The sequence below is a fragment of the Pelobates fuscus genome, chromosome 8 (genome assembly GCF_036172605.1).
Source record: "Pelobates fuscus isolate aPelFus1 chromosome 8, aPelFus1.pri, whole genome shotgun sequence".
Lineage (NCBI taxonomy): Eukaryota > Metazoa > Chordata > Amphibia > Anura > Pelobatidae > Pelobates > Pelobates fuscus.
This window is the reverse complement of record NC_086324.1, coordinates 6,999,956-7,019,644: the sequence shown is the minus strand read 5'-3', so window position 1 is coordinate 7,019,644 and position 19,689 is coordinate 6,999,956. Positions and strand designations below refer to the sequence as shown.

Genomic DNA, 19,689 nt, shown 5'->3' with positions numbered 1-19,689 from the left:
AGAAAGTTCAATTACCGAGACCTAGTAAAGTAGGAATTGGATTATATGGCTCTGCTTTAGTGTTAGGACAAAACATAAAATCCCACTAATGGGACATGGTATTGGATGAGATCGGTGTAAAGGTTCCATTGAAAGTGAGCTAATTCAGGAGATTGTTTTTACATTCTTATATAGTGGGGGGTGTACATTCATTATTTTCTCTTTCTCGGCATCCAGTTTTCTGTTCGCCCTGCAGAGCTGCAAATTGTAATCAGACATTCTGGCTGTTTAGAAGAGAGATTTCTGCTGACAGTTTTAACAAACAATATTACGCTGTGAGAGAAAGCGTGATATGTTATTATACCTCTGATAATCACTTCCTCTTTATTTCACAAACATTGCGAGGCAATTATCAGACAAACTTCCTCTAATTCACCTTCATGCCATAGTAGCTGATCCCGAAATCAACGCCACACCAAGTCACTAATTACTGCCACAAACATTTTGAGATGAATACACCACATTAGCTGCTACCACCTGCCCTGCTAGGCGTTCCATCGCTCCACTACTCATTCCAAAAAGTAATATCTTGTTACACATTAAACGCGTGGATATCAGTTTGAGGTAAGCCTTTAAAATGAAACATACAGAAATGAAACCGATACAATTAGACAGATTAAAATGTTATCATAACCTGAACATTATCTGTTTAAGGGACACTATAGGCACCAAAGCAAATTTAGCCTAATGAAGCAGTATTGGTGTATAGATAATGCCCCTTCAGTCACTGCTCAGTACTCTGCCATTTAGGAGTTAAATTACTTTGTTTATACAGCCCTAGTCACACCTCCCTGCATGTGACTTGTACAGCCTTCTTAAAGACTTCATGTAAAGAAACCTAGATATTTAAGGTTCCTTATTGTACATTTTGTTTATTCAAAAATGTCTTACCTCCTGCTGTGTTAATAACCTTCTAGACACTTCAGGAGGCTCCTGTGTGTGGTTAAAGTTCAATTTACAGAGCAGGAGATACAAAAAGAAAACTTCTAAAACAAGTTAGCATCTGATTAAAAATGAAAAAAAAATTCTCATGCAGGCTGTGCAAGTCACAGCCAGGGGAGGTGTGTCTAGGGCTGCGTGAACAGAAACAAAAGTAATTTAACTCCTAAATGTCATATAATTGAGCAGTGAGACTGCAGGGGCATGAGCTACACACAAAAACTGCTTCATTAAGATAAAGTTGTTTAGGTGACTGTAGTGTCCTTTTAAGTGATAATTGTGCAAACCTGCGCTTGCATCCGGCAACTGATTGGGCCTCAATGACTGGTCGATATAGGTGTCCGTATGACAGAATATCGTGGCTTGCACAATAATGGTGACAGTATTCTTCCTTTTAATTTGTATAGTATAATGTAGATAATCTTTTTTTATTGTCTGTAAAATTCAGCCAGATTTTGTTTGCGTGAAGTTGCATGTAGAGAAAAGAAAGTACGGTATTTATAGAGGATATTCCAATATACTGGAACTCATTACTCCTTCAGAATATTCCATCTGAAATCAATTAGCTGATAATAGTCAATAATGATTGTCGCAAATTGTTTTCATATAGTTAAAATAAATCAATAAATGTAATAGTTTGTATATGTCGATGTGGCATGCCAGTGGGTCTTTCACTTACCTTGAACAGTTGGCAATCTCTATGCGTGGCCCAACACAGTCTCGCCCTCCGCAGCGAGGCACAGGGTTATCACAAGCTCGGGAGCGGCACAGACATGAGGAGTCTCCATCTGAATTCTGGCAAGGCTGCCATGTGGACCAGACCCCCAATCCTCCATTCACAGTCAGGTTCCGGACCTGAAACACATTAAGAATTTGAGAAAATCTGTGAAGGCCAAGCCATATCTCATCATTTTTCTTATTTTATACTATTATCTTTGAGCAACTGCCCTCACCCACCATGTTATGATACATCTCGGGTGAACCAGCTAAATACCCCCACCCTCTATGTTTGAGCCCTATTATGGGGCTGGAAAGATAAAGATACACAGAAGGGCTGGAAAGAAAAATAGATAAACAGGGAGGCTGGAAAGAAAAAGATACACAGATGGGCTAGGAAGAAGAAGAGATACACATAGGGCTGGAAAGAAAAAGAGATACACAGAGGGGCTGGGGGATGAAGACAAAGAAACACAGAGGGGCATGGGTGGGAAGAGACACACAGTGGGGCTGGAGAGAAAAATAGATAAACGGGGGGCAAAGAGACACAGATGGACATGAAATACATGGTTCTGAGATGTTGATTAAAGCAGTCTTATGAGGAAGTAAATATGATTAAATGTTCTCATAGTTTATCAGTATTTTACCAGCTGGCAATATTCTACCCTTTCACATCATGCTAATGGGTCTGAAATCAAGACACCCTGACTATGATACCTCTCAGGTGAAACCACTAGCGGCCCCCACCCTCCATGTGTGAGTTGTAAACAGTAGATTATTTTGTGGCCCTGTATACAGGTCTCTTTTTGCCACCTAGTGATACTGCCCCATCCTCCGTGACGCCCTTACAGAGTCACAGCACTCACTATGCTGGAGCGGGTCACTTACTGGGCACTCTGTGATGTTCTGCGCCCACAGGCTCATGTTGGAGCTATCTTCCAGGGTACTGCAGCGTTTCTTCTTGCTGTCCCAGCCGCAGTATGGGTCTCTGGCGCCCAGACATGTCCTGCAGGGAGACATGTAAAGATTGGGTAAAGATTAAACATTGTACACTGACTGGCTGTGTAACCACTGGCAGAGCCTTGTTTATAACCACTGGCAGAGCTGCAGAGTTATAAAATATAATAATAAAATACGAGTCAGGGACCATCTGCTGACAACAGTCACACTGTCCCAATGTTTACTGAAAGTGCTTTAATGACTCAAACCCTGCGGATACAGGCTGCACTCTCATTTAAACCTCTAGGGGGCGTTCTCTGCCTCCATGAGAAAATAGGCATCCGATGTCTTCAACTGAGACAGTACAAGAATGTCGGCACTCAGATAAAACAGTTATTGTGCCCCCGCTTTAACACCCATGCTCACATTACAGCAGCTCGAATTTTTAAAGGATTTAATTCCTGAAAGTAATGTTTCAATAGCTGTGTTTCAAATCCAATAAACAAAGCCAGATTTCAGAGGGAGACAGGACAAGGTGCTATTTATCAGAACATAAACCCAGCACTACTTTACAGAACATAAACCCAGCACCCGGCAGAGGCGGTCCCAGATCACAGAATTAGCAACGGTCTGCAATTCAGACCAAACTAGTACAGCTGGTGTAGGTTAGCCTAAGTTTTGCAGTTGGCTGTGGACTCGGCGCAATGTTTTGTTTTGCAAATTATTATTATTTATATAGCACCAGCAAATTCCATAGCGCTGTACAATGGGTGGACTAATAGACACGTAATTGTAACCAGACAAACTGACGCACAGGAACAGAGGGGTGGAGGGCCCTGCTTAATGAGCTTACATTCTAGAGGGAGTGGGGTTTAGTGACACAAAGGGTAAAATTAGGGGGTAATGATATAGGTTGCTAGAAAAGTATTCACTGAGAACTTAGTAGGTTATTTTTGACAGTTGCAGGAGAGGAGTCATGGGGGGGGGGGGGGGGGGTAAAAACCCGCTAACAGTTTAATTGATATGCTTTCTTGAAGAAGTGAGTTTTCAATGATTTTTTGAATGAGTGGAGACTGGGTGAAAGTCTTACAGAGAAGGGAAGGGAGTTCCACAAAAAAGGTGCAGCCCTGGAGAATCTTGAAGGCGAGCATCAGAGGTGGGAGTATGGACAGAGGATAGACATAGGTCTTCGGCAGAGTGCAGGGGCCTCGACGGGACATACTTGTGTATTAGGGAGTATAGGTAGGTTGGAGCAGCATTATGTAGGGACTTGTAAGCAAGAACCAGAATTTTAAATTGAGCCCTATATGTGTGTCATCTGCATAGAAATGATATTGGAAGCCAAAGGAGCTGATGAGTTTACCAAGGGAGGCAGTGTAGATAGAGAACAACAGGGGACCAAGGACTGAATCTTGGGGGACACCGACAGAGAGTGGTGGGGGGGGGGGGGGGGAAGAGGCAGAGTCAGAGAGAGAAACACTGAAAGAGCGCTGGGAGAGGTAGGAGGAGCACCAAGAGGGAGCAGTATCATAGACCGAGATTACGGAGAATGAGAAGAAGCTGTTGATGATCAACCTTGTCAAAGGCAGCAGAAAGATCAAGGAGAATTAGGATAGAGTAATGGCCACGAGATTTAGCAGAAATTAAATTGTTGGATACTTTGGTCACAGGCGTTTCGACAGAATGACCAGCGCGGAATCCAGACTGAAGGGGGTCAAGCAGAGAGTTGGATTCGAGGAAGTCTGTCAATCTCGCATACACAACTCTCTCGAGGATCTTGGAGGCAAATGGCAGTAGCAATATAGGGCAATAGTTGGATGGGGAGATGGGGTCGAGGGTGGACTTTTTCAGAATTGGCGTTATAGTTGCATGCTGGAAGGGTGAAGGAAATTTTAGTGAGAGGAAGAGCAAGAGAGGGAGACAGAGTGCGGATAAGATATGAGGGAATAGGATCAAGGGAATAGGTGGTGGGGCGGGAGGACCGGAGCAGAGCAGAAACCTTTTCTGTTGTAGTAGGTGCGAATGAGCATAGAACAGTGAAGTGAGTGGGGTTGGGTGATGTATTGGAAGATGTAGAAATCGCAGTGAAGTAAGTTGCAAAGTTTGAGGTGGACAGGGTGGTAGGTGGAGGGGGAGCAACAGGGCGAAGGAGAGCATGAAAAGTGTGAAATAGGCATTTGGGTTGGTGGGACAGTGTGTTTATGAGGGTGTTGAAGTAATTTACTTTTGCAGAGGACAGAGTCAGACTATAGGAGTGCAGGATAAATTTATAGTGGAGGAAGTCCAGTGCAGAGTGAGACTTTCTCCAACAGTGTTCAGCAGTTCTCAAACATTTTTGAGCCCCATTTTCTTGGAGAACACTGATATCACACAGCACACTGCAAGGCTCCTGGCTGGTCGAATACAAGGTGCACACTTGACACCCTCCATTCTTATTTTGGCTTTTCACTCCATGGAAAAGTTTACAGAGATGGAATGAGGTCATACTCTATCACACTATATTCGGCTCTCAGTTCATTATCAAAGGGAGACGAACTTGAAACGCAGCAGATAACACAAAGCCGCCACAGAGCCGCTTACACTGACCGGCTTGATGGTGATCTCCGTGGCCCGCGGGACAAGTCTGAGGACAAGATGCCTACAAACACAAACACTCATCCTACAAAGGAGGGGATTATTACACTCAGAACGTGAATAGTTTCCTATATTCTCCGCGTCCCTGTGATGTCCTAGGGCTGAGCATTGTGGGTTTATCAGGCCAAATGTTACACAAAGCTTTCTCTGTTGGGGCGGCTGCTGTCAGTCTGTCTGTCCACACAGTTTTCACAGGCAGGAATAGACAGAGGAGCAGCCTGGAGAGGGAACAATAGAGCCTTTCAAGGCGCAGAGATTCGGCAAAAGAGGAAAGTGGAGCAGAATCCACATTGTGCCCCAGAGGGGAGAGTATCGCACTCACAGCCCCGTCTCACCCCAAAACAACCTTTAACCCTTCCTGGCAGACCAGGCTGTCATAAGAACCTGCTGCAGGCTTCCTCCTGGACACAGATACAACATATATTACAGATAAATACAAGGAAAAGTGACTTGAAATTGCCAGTTTTAGGACAAAATTGCGGAATTAAAAAAATTATTCTGATCGATTATTGTGGCCTAAAATGTACAATCACGATGTCACTTCTCCCCGGGTCCTGGTATAATGTGCGCGGTCAAGGTGAAAGCGCTGTGCGTTCTCCGTTACCCGCTATCAGCAGCGGCAATGCTTAGGGTGACATAAAAAGAGAAAAATGCCTCAATGCTGCATATTCTGAAATGTGCCATAACGTCTTACTGTTATTACTATGGTTTATTTATAAAGTGAACGATCAGTTATTCAGTCACTAATATGAGAAAACGCCATTTGTGTAACGGATTTAGGACGCCACGGTTTTTGCCCTTTCCCGTGGCTCTCAGGAAAGAGGTTTTCTTTTCTTATTTTTTTTAGAGCTAATTATTTTGCAGATTCTAATTTTGTAACTATGGCGTATTTTGACTTAGCTATTCTCGTATACCGCCCCGGCTCCCCGTACTATGTACACGCCATCTTTAGGAGCACAGCGACATCTGACCCAAACAGTCAGCAGTCAATGTGCCATGGTATTCAATGTATCAGGACATTCAGGATCGACTTTGTGAATCTTAGAATATGATACAAAACCCACAAGATCTGATGGGCTGTCATTTCTGCAGCTTAATATTCTCTTTAAAATGGGATTATGAAACATACGCAGAATCTAAACGAGGGACGCTGAGGAATAAATAGGAGCTTTGACTGAGTAGCTTCACAGAGAATCAGAGCCGAATACACACATTTCAGATAAAGTATCAAAAACACCGCATTTCAGAGAAAAACACTTGAAATATGTTCAGGAGAGAATTCTTCCAATGAATTATTAATGTGCACCAGCCCTTCCTGTGCACCGCAGCCCCCCCCCCTCCACCTGAGAAACAGGACGATTCACATAAACGGAGATTATTCTGTGACAAAAACTCCCCCCCCCCCCCCCCCCCCCAATAACAAAACATGAGACTCATTCAGCTCCACTTCGTGTGGAAAGCAGACAGTGGATTTGAATCTAAAAAAAATAAGAAAAAAGTCCTTGAATGGATTCTCCAATAAACTCCCGCCACCACCCGTGGGAGCAGGAAAACAATGTATTTTAGTAAATTAAGGCTAGGAAACAATTACAGATCTTTGGTTCCAGAGAGGCTAGAAAGGTCGCACCACGCTGCTTCATCGGGGAATTCAACGTTTCCAAAACCAAATTGCAGTAAATTGAAACTCAAACGCCACAATTCAGGCTAAAAATATCAAGACAGTGACTATAACGGAGACATGCCTCACACGTTTAGGGTTATTTATGTGTTGGGAATTTCACATTTAGACTGAAATCATAATGGACTGCCAGATTTTATCCGGTTAGTTAATTCCCCTAAAATCAAGACAATTCACACCTTAAATGACCCGTTTGTCATATTCACTGCAATTCGCCTGCGTTTGTCTCACATCAAGATACCAAGCGATGATATGAAAGCAGGTTAATGAAATGATTTGTTTATTAACACATATGGCTGCATTTTTATTTATATTAATTGATGAAACCACTCTCTGTTATCACATTCGGCTTTTAACAAGGCACAGACAGGGCATTTAACGTCGATTCACACCCCATGCATTTAAAGGAACACAATCACGTTAGTTACATACAGATATTCAATGCTTTCCTCTGAGCTGCCACATCCCGTGGCCACGTTTTACTTGTTAAGTGCCGTGAAAGCGTAAGAAAAGGAAATCAATTCTGTAAAATAATGCATGTTTTTTGGTGCCATTTACAGCCCACGTTGAGACCCATTTCCTCAAAATCTGCTAACTAACTAAATTTAGCTCAAACTAGCCATGCTGAAGAACCAGACACATTTTTCACTCCATGTTTTGCAATTTATGTTTTTAAGTCACCACAAATCAAGGTTTAGTAAATAAGGCCAAGTGAAGATCCGGAAACACAGATGGTAACAAGATTGTCATCAAGTTAATATGTGGCACATTAAGATTCAATGTAACGTGGTGAGATTTCGCACTGTTAGCAGCCAGATGCCCAAGCAATCCTATTAGCCTCTAATCAGCTGCTAATTAAAAGCTGGTCTCTGAAGCTTTCCACTGCGAAGGCTGAACCCAGGCTGAAGGAAACACTGGGGGTTTATTCATATTAATTAGAAGGTACAAATCGCCATTTACATTGCTTTATAGGAATTACCCATGTACACAGCACTCTACCCAACAAGGTATACTGCAATAGACACAAAGGTTAAAAACAGGGGCATCATGTGAGGAAATGTTATTTTACAGAAAGGGTAGTAGATACCTGGAAAAGCCTTCTAGTAAAGGCAGTAAAGACAAACAGCGATATAGAAAGGGTAGTAGATACCTGGAATAGCCTTCCAGTGGGCGCAGTAACAGTGATATAGAAAGGGTAGTAGATACCTGGAATAGCCTTCCAGTGGGAGCAGTAACAGTGATATAGAAAGGGTAGTAGATACCTGGAATAGCCTTCCAGTGGGCGCAGTAACAGTGATATAGAAAGGGTAGTAGATACCTGGAATAGCCTTCCAGTGGGAGCAGTAACGGTGATATAGAAAGGGTAGTAGATACCTGGAATAGCCTTCCAGTGGGAGCAGTAACAGTGATATAGAAATGGTAGTAGATACCTGGAATAGCCTTCCAGTGGGCGCAGTAACAGTGATATAGAAAGGGTAGTAGATACCTGGAATAGCCTTCCAGTGGGAGCAGTAACGGTGATATAGAAAGGGTAGTAGATACCTGGAATAGCCTTCCAGTGGGAGCAGTAACGGTGATATAGAAAGGGTAGTAGATACCTGGAATAGCCTTCCAGTGGGAGCAGTAACGGTGATATAGAAAGGGTAGTAGATACCTGGAATAGCCTTCCAGTGGGAGCAGTAACAGTGATATAGAAATGGTAGTAGATACCTGGAATAGCCTTCCAGTGGGCGCAGTAACAGTGATATAGAAAGGGTAGTAGATACCTGGAATAGCCTTCCAGTGGGAGCAGTAACGGTGATATAGAAAGGGTAGTAGATACCTGGAATAGCCTTCCAGTGGGAGCAGTAACGGTGATATAGAAAGGGTAGTAGATACCAGGAATAGCTTTCCAGTGGGAGCAGTAACAGTGATATAGAAAGGGTAATAGATACCTGGAATAGCCTTCCAGTGGGAGCAGTAACAGTGATATAGAAAGGGTAGTAGATACCTGGAATAGCCTTCCAGTGGAAGCAGTAACGGTGATATAGAAAGGGTAGTAGATACCTGGAATAGACTTCCAGTGGGAGCAGTAACAGTGATATAGAAAGGGTAATAGATACCTGGAATAGCCTTCCAGTGGGAGCAGTAACAGTGATATAGAAAGGGTAGTAGATACCTGGAATAGCCTTCCAGTGGAAGCAGTAACAGTGATATAGAAAGGGTAGTAGATACCTGGAATAGTCTTCCAGTGGGAGCAGTAACAGTGATATAGAAAGGGTAGTAGATACCGGGAATAGCCTTCCAGTGGGAGCAGTAACAGTGATATAGAAAGGGTAGTAGATACCTGGAATAGTCTTCCAGTGGGAGCAGTAACAGTGATATAGAAAGGGTAGTAGATACCTGGAATAGCCTTCCAGTGGGAGCAGTAACAGTGATATAGAAAGGGTAGTAGATACCTGGAATAGCCTTCCAGTGGGAGCAGTAACAGTGATATAGAAAGGGTAGTAGATACCTGGAATAGCCTTCCAGTGGGAGCAGTAACAGTGATATAGAAAGGGTAGTAGATACCTGGAATAGTCTTCCAGTGGGAGCAGTAACAGTGATATAAAAAGGGTAGTAGATACCTGGAATAGCCTTCCAGTGGGAGCAGTAACAGTGATATAGAAAGGGTAGTAGATACCTGGAATAGTGGGCAGAGTAGACTAATATATTTTTGTTTATCTGCCAATTAATAATTTAATGTTGTAGGGTTATAGTAAGCCCTTCCTGTACCTCAATGCACCCAGTTTATCTTTAGACAGAGCTATAGATCTATACGCTGTATTGTGTATACAATATTATCACTAATCTATTTTACTTTGTACTTGTTATAGATTTATTTTACCCCCATAAATATATAGCATTACACAGCCAGAAATGACTGTACAAGATATAAAGCAGCATTTAACTGGGAGCTGATTTTTAAATCTTTCTTGTTTTCGTTGTATAAATATTATCTATGGACAATAGACCGCGGCATACAATCTATGGCGGTGATCGCATGTCTTAATGTTAGATAATATCATGGGAAATATCCAGAAATATCTGTGATGCCAAGGTTAACTATGTCTGGCCACTCAATAGATTGCTAGCTGTTTGGTGTGGTGGCCCCTGTTATTATTTGTAACAGAATTAATGGCACTAACCCCCTGACCGAGGGCGCTGCAGCCAGTTTCCAAATATAGGAATGTGATTTGCTGGGCTCGCAATACCGGCAAAAAGAGGCACTTGTTATATCGGCAGCAGAGACACAAAAGGACGCCGACAGCCGCAGCCTGCATGGGAGCACAAGCTGTAATTTAGCATCAATCTAAAACAACAGGACGGTTTGTCCCCACGCCCCCTCTCTGGCCTTTCCAACTGTTCTGGCCCGATACATGAGGATTTTAAAACAAACAAAAATATACATCTCAGTCACCCCGTGCAGCCAAGCTCACAGGCCATTACCGACGGTGACAAATAACGCAATCTGGGCTGAGCGCAGCGCATTCACTTTACTGCTCGCTATAATTTCCCTTCCTCTCATCGGCACCAGGGGAAAACAAACCCTGAAAGAGCAATAACAGACAATGCCGCTATTCAATTACTTTGCCACTTATTCCCACTTTGGGGGTTCAGCATCACCCAAGACACAGAACCCCACAAATATAGACAATTCAAATTACATACATGGCTGATTAGGCACAACTTGGCTCCAGATAAACAGACTGACAGACAATCTTATCACAAGCGCAGATTAAAGAAACTATTTGTCTTTTTTTGTGAAAAGCTGGATTTATGTCAACGGAACAGTTAAACATTTTTAACCCCTTTGTCACAGAATGCTATTTGACACCGGAGATGCATGGCTAGCACATAAACATGGGATAAAACAGCTATTCTATCTATATCTTGGGGTGCTGTGGGGGCCAATTTATATAATAAACAAGATCCAGCGCACTCACTTATCCACTAAACAGCAACTTCAATGTAGACAGATTTTATTTAAAAAAACAACACAATCTAGGCAAATAATGGGGGTTTAGTTACATTATATGTTCATACATAAGCCTGCCACAACGTCAATGTACCCCATCTTTGGCAGGTCCTACTCTAGCAGCCTAATCTCTGCTCTTACCCCACTTACTTGGGGGAAAAAATCCATCTGGGGCTCTCTGCAGTACAAAATAGAGCCCTGGGATGAGGCACCTGTGACGTTGTGGCAGGCTTATGCAATGTATGATCATATAATGTAACTAAACCCCCATTATTTTTGCCTAGATTAGGGGTTTAAAAAACAAACTAATAAAATCTGTCAACATCGAAGTTGCTGTTTAATGGAGAAGTGAGTGCGCTGGATCTTGTGTTTTGTATACATTGGCCCCCAACTGCTTGGTTTTGCACCCCTCCCTACTATACAGTATCTTTCCATCAATCGTATAAAGCTTGCACTGGGGTATTCCTAGTGGAGTGAAGATTGCAGATCTGATCAATAGATACATTACATTATAGCGGGAGGAAAAGAGCACAGGGCTATCTTGTGAAGTGATATAGGCTCAGGGCCCCACACATGTTGCTGTTCTTTTGGTATACGGCTACAGAAACATGGAGATAACGGAGACATCTAGCTGGTATTTTCGCTTTCTGCATATTAGTACAATCTGAGTGAGCACTTCTGGCAGCACTCACATGACGCAGAGCATTAGTTCAGCTCTGCCACATAAAGTACGGTAATTTAGATTTTTGTTTCCGTACTCGGTTTATCAGATATTATTTAACTGTATGGGTTAAAGTTCTATAGGTGGATATTTATTTTAATTTTTATGCCATTGATTTGGTGGGAGACATGGGATTTGAGGCCCGCCACATACCGCACCAAGCCAACGCTGTGGCAACTGCTAGGCAGGCTGTGTAATTGTCCCCATGATGAGGTTGGGACTGTCTAACACCCCATGCAGCTGTACCAGCCATCGAATGACAGTCTGCAGGTCGTACTCCCTCTAGTCGATCACTTCCACTGGTGATAATTATCAGATGCGGAATATCTAATGGGTGAATGGAGGACTAACTTGTTGTACGGCAGCTGTGGTCTGACCTCAGCCATTCATCTCGTTGCTCGGGCAGATGAAGTGAGAGTGTGGAACAAGTTGTCAGGTAATTATTGTGCTACTGACAGGGGAGATGAATACATTTAGCTCTTTCCGCTCCTCAGCAGAGACAGAACATCATGTACACAGAACATTGAACGCATCATCACGCACCTGCCGTGACACTGACATGGGTAACATACCTCTGGCAATGTCAGGGTTACCAGGCCACTCTACAGTAACTTAAGGCATTCAAATGGTTACTAGTGGTTTTATAAATGGTTCATTGGCCAGTGCTGAGAGCAGTCAATCTCCCCTAGGCGCTGTGATTTCCTGTGTCTCGGTGTTGGCGCTGTGATTTCCTGTGTCTCGGTGTTGGCGCTGTGATTTCCTGTGTCTCGGTGTTGGCGCTGTGATTTCCTGTGTCTCCCTGTTGGCGCTGTGATTTCCTGTGTCTCTGTGTTGGCACTGTGAATTCCTGTGTGTCCATGTTGGCGCTGTGACTTCCTGTGTCTCCGTGTTGGCGCTGTGATTTCCTGTGTCTCCGTGTTGGCGCTGTGATTTTCTGTGTGTCCATGTTGGCGCTGTGACTTCCTGTGTCTCCGTGTTGGCGCTGTGACTTCCTGTGTCTCCGTGTTGGCGCTGTGAATTCCTGTGTCTCCCTGTTGGCGCTGTGATTATCTGTGTCTCTGTGTTGGCGCTGTGATTTCCTGTGTCTCCGTGTTGGCGCTGTGATTTCCTGTGTCTCCGTGTTGGCGCTGTGATTTCCTGTGTCTCCATGTTGGCGCTGTGATTTCCTGTGTCTACTTGTTGGCGCTGTGATTTCCTGTGTCTACTTGTTGGCGCTGTGACTTCCTGTGTCTCCGTGTTGGCGCTGTGATTTCCTGTGTCTCCGTGTTGGCGCTGTGATTTCCTGTGTCTCCGTGTTGGCGCTGTGATTTTCTGTGTGTCCATGTTGGCGCTGTGACTTCCTGTGTCTCCGTGTTGGCGCTGTGATTTCCTGTGTCTCCGTGTTGGCGCTGTGTCTCCGTGTTGGCGCTGTGTCTCCGTGTTGGCGCTGTGAATTCCTGTGTCTCCCTGTTGGCGCTGTGATTATCTGTGTCTCCGTGTTGGCGCTGTGATTTCCTGTGTCTCCTTGTTGGCGCTGTGATTTCCTGTGTCTCCCTGTTGGCGCTGTGATTTCCTGTGTCTCCGTGTTGGCGCTGTGATTATCTGTGTCTCCGTGTTGGCGCAGTGATTTCCTGTGTCTCCCTGTTGGCGCTGTGATTTCCTGTGTCTCCCTGTTGGCGCTGTGATTTCCTGTGTCTCCGTGTTGGCGCTGTGATTTCCTGTGTCTCCGTGTTGGCGCTGTGATTTTCTGTGTGTCCGTATTGGCGCTGTGAATTCCTGTGTCTCCCTGTTGGCGCTGTGATTTTCTGTGTGTCTGTGTTGGCGCTGTGATTTTTGGTGTGTGTGTTGGCGCTGTGATTTCCTGTGTCTTCGTGATGGCGCTGTGATTTCCTGTGTCTCCGTGTTGGCGCTGTGATTTTCTGTGTGTCTGTGTTGGCGCTGTGATTTTTGGTGTGTGTGTTGGCGCTGTGATTTCCTGTGTCTTCGTGATGGCGCTGTGATTTCCTGTGTCTCCGTGTTGGCGCTGTGATTTCCTGTGTCTCCGTGTTGGCGCTGTGAATTCCTGTGTCTCCGTGTTGGCGCTGTGAATTCCTGTGTCTCCCTGTTGGCGCTGTGATTTCCTGTGTCTCCGTGTTGGCGGTGTGAATTCCTGTGTCTCCCTGTTGGCGCTGTGATTTTCTGTGTGTCTGTGTTGGCGCTGTGAATTCCTGTGTCTCCGTGTTGGCGCTGTGATTTCCTGTGTCTCGGTGTTGGCGCTGTGATTTCCTGTGTCTCCGTGTTGGCTCTGTGATTTCCTGTGTCTCCGTGTTGGCTCTGTGATTTCCTGTGTCTCCGTGTTGGCTCTGTGATTTCCTGTGTCTCCGTGTTGGCGCGGTGATTTCCTGTGTCTCCGTGTTGGCGCTGTGATTTCCTGTGTCTCCGTGTTGGCGCTGTGATTTCCTGTGTCTCCGTGTTGGCGCTGTGAATTCCTGTGTCTCCCTGTTGGCGCTGTGAATTCCTGTGTCTCCCTGTTGGCACTGTGAATTCCTGTGTCTCCCTGTTGGCGCTGTGAATTCCTGTGTCTCCGTGTTGGCGCATTGATTTCCTGTGTCTCCGTGTTGGCGCAGTGATTTCCTGTGTTTCCGTGTTGGCGCTGTGATTTCCTGTGTCTCCGTGTTGGTGCTGTGATTTCCTGTGTCTCCGTGTTGGCGCTGTGATTTCCTGTGTCTCCGTGTTGGCGCTGTGATTTTCTGTGTGTCCATGTTGGCGCTGTGACTTCCTGTGTCTCCGTGTTGGCGATGTGACTTCCTGTGTCTCCGTGTTGGCGCTGTGAATTCCTGTGTCTCCCTGTTGGCGCTGTGATTATCTGTGTCTCTGTGTTGGCGCTGTGATTTCCTGTGTCTCCGTGTTGGTGCTGTGATTTCCTGTGTCTCCGTATTGGCGCTGTGATTTCCTGTGTCTCCGTGTTGGCGCTGTGATTTCCTGTGTCTACTTGTTGGCGCTGTGATTTCCTGTGTCTGTGTTGGCGCTGTGATTTCCTGTGTCTCCGTGTTGGCGCTGTGATTTTCTGTGTCTCTGTGTTGGCACTGTTATTTTCTGTGTGTCCATGTTGGCGCTGTGACTTCCTGTGTCTCCGTGTTGGCGCTGTGATTTCCTGTGTCTCCGTGTTGGCGCTGTGATTTTCTGTGTGTCCATGTTGGCGCTGTGACTTCCTGTGTCTCCGTGTTGGCGCTGTGATTTCCTGTGTCTCCGTGTTGGCGCTGTGTCTCCGTGTTGGCGCTGTGTCTCCGTGTTGGCGCTGTGTCTCCGTGTTGGTGCTGTGAATTCCTGTGTCTCCCTGTTGGCGCTGTGATTATCTGTGTCTCCGTGTTGGCGCTGTGATTTCCTGTGTCTCCCTGTTGGCGCTGTGATTTCCTGTGTCTCCCTGTTGGCGCTGTGATTTCCTGTGTCTCCGTGTTGGCGCTGTGATTTCCTGTGTCTCCGTGTTGGCACTGTGATTTTCTGTGTGTCCGTATTGGCGCTGTGAATTCCTGTGTCTCCCTGTTGGCGCTGTGATTTTCTGTGTGTCTGTGTTGGCGCTGTGATTTTTGGTGTGTGTGTTGGCGCTGTGATTTCCTGTGTCTTCGTGATGGCGCTGTGATTTCCTGTGTCTTCGTGATGGCGCTGTGATTTCCTGTGTCTTCGTGATGGCGCTGTGATTTCCTGTGTCTCCGTGTTGGCGCTGTGATTTCCTGTGTCTCCGTGTTGGCGCTGTGAATTCCTGTGTCTCCCTGTTGGCGCTGTGATTTCCTGTGTCTCCGTGTTGGCGGTGTGAATTCCTGTGTCTCCCTGTTGGCGCTGTGATTTTCTGTGTGTCTGTGTTGGCGCTGTGAATTCCTGTGTCTCCGTGTTGGCGCTGTGATTTCCTGTGTCTCGGTGTTGGCGCTGTGATTTCCTGTGTCTCCGTGTTGGCTCTGTGATTTCCTGTGTCTCCGTGTTGGCTCTGTGATTTCCTGTGTCTCCGTGTTGGCTCTGTGATTTCCTGTGTCTCCGTGTTGGCGCTGTGATTTCCTGTGTCTCCGTGTTGGCGCTGTGATTTCCTGTGTCTCCGTGTTGGCGCTGTGATTTCCTGTGTCTCCGTGTTGGCGCTGTGATTTCCTGTGTCTCCCTGTTGGCGCTGTGAATTCCTGTGTCTCCCTGTTGGCACTGTGAATTCCTGTGTCTCCCTGTTGGCGCTGAGAATTCCTGTGTCTCCGTGTTGGCGCATTGATTTCCTGTGTCTCCGTGTTGGCGCAGTGATTTCCTGTGTTTCCGTGTTGGCGCTGTGATTTCCTGTGTCTCCGTGTTGGTGCTGTGATTTCCTGTGTCTCCGTGTTGGTGCTGTGATTTCCTGTGTCTCCGTGTTGGCGCTGTGATTTTCGGTGTGTGTGTTGGTGCTGTGATTTCCTGTGTCTCCATGTTGGTGCTGTGATTTCCTGTGTCTCCGTGTTGGCGCTGTGATTTCCTGTGTCTCCGTGTTGGTGCTGTGATTTCCTGTGTCTCCGTGTTGGCGCTGTGATTTTCGGTGTGTGTGTTGGTGCGGTGATTTAAAAAAACGTCTCCATCATTACAGTAGGCCTTTACAGTAACATTAACATGGTTTACGGAGTTTATCGCAGCCCAGTTGCCATTTTTTGCAGCCTAAAGACAGCATTGCAGTTCCTTGCTAATAACTGGTGCAGAACAATTTTATTTCTTGCATATTACTTTCCGTGTAAAATCAGTGAAGAATCAGGTGAAATCTCAAAACAACAGCAATGTTCTCAGAAAGGGAGGGGGGAGGGGGCTGAACTCCAATGTGGAGAGACCTGGGGGGTCACTTATAGGGTTTAAAGCTTTAAAAGGTAATTATTCCCTACAGGGAAATAGCAAGAATCTCTTCCAAACTTCCATGTTTCCATCTTAATAGGTCTGCGATAGCCTAAATATAGCCGCTCTTTACTTCTTTGGCATTGTCCCATCCACGTGCCTCTTGGTGGATTGGGAGGTGGGAGGGAGCTGGATTAAGGCACGTATTTTAATTCCCGCAAACAATGGGGGCATTGATCTTCAGGACAAACCAGGCGACGGGAAGACAGGAGAAAGTAAGGCTAAGTAATTTCTTCACGTACATCTTTGTATAAATTAGATTGTTGTTCAATCAAACATCCCTGGACTGGGACTGATGGATGTATTGAATAGGTGGTGTCCGGTTAGGGATTGAATAGGTGGTGTCCGGTTAGGAATTGAATAGGTGGTGTCCGGTTAGGGATTGAATAGGTGGTGTCCGGTTAGGGATTGAATAGGTGGTGTCCGGTTAGGGATTGAATAGGTGGTCTCCGGTTAGGGATTGAATAGGTGGTCTCCGGTTAGGGATTGAATAGGTGATCTCCGGTTAGGGATTGAATAGGTGGTCTCCGGTTAGGGATTGAATAGGTGGTCTCCGGTTAGGGATTGAATAGGTGGTCTCCGGTTAGGGATTGAATAGGTGGTCTCCGGTTAGGAATTGAATAGGTGGTGTCCGGTTAGGGATTGAATAGGTGGTCTCCGGTTAGGGATTGAATAGGTGGTCTCCGGTTAGGGATTGAATAGGTGGTCTCCGGTTAGGGATTGAATAGGTGGTCTCCGGTTAGGAATTGAATAGGTGGTCTCCGGTTAGGAATTGAATAGGTGGTCTCCGGTTAGGGATTGAATAGGTGGTCTCCGGTTAGGGATTGAATAGGTGGTCTCCGGTTAGGGATTGAATTGGTGATCTCCGGTTAGGGATTGAATTGGTGTTCTCCGGCATAGGTTAGAAGCGGCATGACCATTGCTGCAAAGAGGTGGTTTGTACATCTAAGATCCAGTCAATGGACCCTAAAACTTCCTAAACAGCAATTCATGTGATTTTACAGGCTGTGAGAGCGATAATGCCTCACTACATTCATCCAAAGCTATGATTCTATGTTTTCTATCCCATAGTATAGCGCTCCAGAGCGCTTTAGCGTTTGATCGATAATCCAAATAATAATATTATAATTTACTCAATATTACAGGAACGTTTTCCTTTACAGTTAATGCCAGGCGGGGGAAGACAGGAGAGGGGTTTGGGGGCTGCGCCATGTAAGCAAGTCCCAGGGAGGAAGGTAACGCCATGGCTCCTCTGCGTAATTACTGTCTCAAACTTCCATTAACCTGAAACATTGTCCTTCCATGTGTAACAGCACAATCACAGCAGTTATAATGTCCCTAACGGAACCGAGCTACAATATTTAATCTATAACGGGTTTAAAGTAATAGTAAAGTAAATACTGACATTTAATGAGAGTAATCAGGGTTATTTACTAAAGTGAGAATTCAAGGTGAATTTCAAATTGACGATATCTGGTTAATACTCTGGAAACATACCGCGATATCTGGTCAATACTCTGAAAACATACCGCGATATCTGGTTAATACTCTGAAAACATACCGCGATATCTGGTCAATACTCTGAAAACATACCGCGATATCTGGTTAATACTCTGGAAACATACCACAATATCTGGTCAATACTCTGGAAACATACCGCGATATCTGGTTAATACTCTGAAAACATACCGCGATATCTGGTCAATACTCTGAAAACATACCGCGATATCTGGTTAATACTCTGGAAACATACCACAATATCTGGTCAATACTCTGGAAACATACCGCGATATCTGGTCAATACTCTGGAAACATACCGCGATATCTGGTCAATACTCTGGAAACATACCGCGATATCTGGTTAATACTCTGAAAACATACCGCGATATCTGGTCAATACTCTGAAAACATACCGTGATATCTGGTCAATACTCTGAAAACATACCGCGATATCTGGTTAATACTCTGAAAACATACCGCGATATCTGGTTAATACTCTGGAAACATACCGCGATATCTGGTTAATACTCTGAAAACATACCGTGATATCTGGTCAATACTCTGAAAACATACCGCGATATCTGGTTAATACTCTGAAAACATACCGCGATATCTGGTTAATACTCTGGAAACATACTGCGATATCTGGTCAATACTCTGAAAAAATACCGCGATATCTGGTTAATACTCTGAAAACATACCGCGATATCTGGTTAATACTCTGGAAACATACCGCGATATCTGGTTAATACTCTGAAAACATACCGCGATATCTGGTCAATACTCTGAAAACATACCGCGATATCTGGTCAATACTCTGAAAACATACCGTGATATCTGGTCAATACTCTGAAAACATACCGCGATATCTGGTTAATACTCTGAAAACATACCGCGATATCTGGTTAATACTCTGGAAACATACCGCGATATCTGGTCAATACTCTGAAAACATACCGTGATATCTGGTTAATACTCTGAAAACATACCGCGATATCTGGTCAATACTCTGAAAACATACTGCGATATCTGGTTAATACTCTGGAAACATACCGCGATATCTGGTTAATACTCTGGAAACATACCGTGATATCTGGTCAATACTCTGAAAACATACGGCGATATCTGGTCAATACTCTGAAAACATACCGCGATATCTGGTCAATACTCTGAAAACATACCGTGATATCTGGTTAATACTCTGAAAACATACCGCGATATCTGGTCAATACTCTGGAAACATACCGCGATATCTGGTCAATACTCTGAAAACATACTGCGATATCTGGTTAATACTCTGGAAACATACCGTGATATCTGGTCAATACTCTGAAAACATACCGCGATATCTGGTCAATACTCTGAAAACATACTGCGATATCTGGTTAATACTCTGGAAACATACCGTGATATCTGGTCAATACTCTGAAAACATACCGCGATATCTGGTCAATACTCTGAAAACATACCGCGATATCTGGTCAATACTCTGAAAACATACCGTGATATCTGGTTAATACTCTGAAAACATACCGCGATATCTGGTCAATACTCTGGAAACATACCGCGATATCTGGTTAATACTCTGGAAACATACCGTGATATCTGGTTAATACTCTGAAAACATACCGTGATATCTGGTCAATACTCTGAAAACATACCGCGATATCTGGTCAATAC

General features: G+C 44.7%; 1 protein-coding gene across 2 annotated transcripts in view; it reads right to left on the bottom strand.

The window, feature by feature from the left end:
- SEMA5B (semaphorin 5B) overlaps nucleotides 1–19,689 on the bottom strand; it is a 323,405-nt gene that overhangs the window by 52,160 nt on the left and 251,556 nt on the right. For both annotated transcript variants that reach the window (XM_063429186.1, XM_063429187.1), the window contains 2 exons: nucleotides 2,584–2,701; nucleotides 1,658–1,833 (listed from right to left, as the gene is read on the bottom strand). In XM_063429186.1, coding sequence (XP_063285256.1) covers nucleotides 1,658–1,833; nucleotides 2,584–2,701 — 294 coding nt within the window. The remainder of the gene's footprint in view (nucleotides 1–1,657; nucleotides 1,834–2,583; nucleotides 2,702–19,689) is intronic.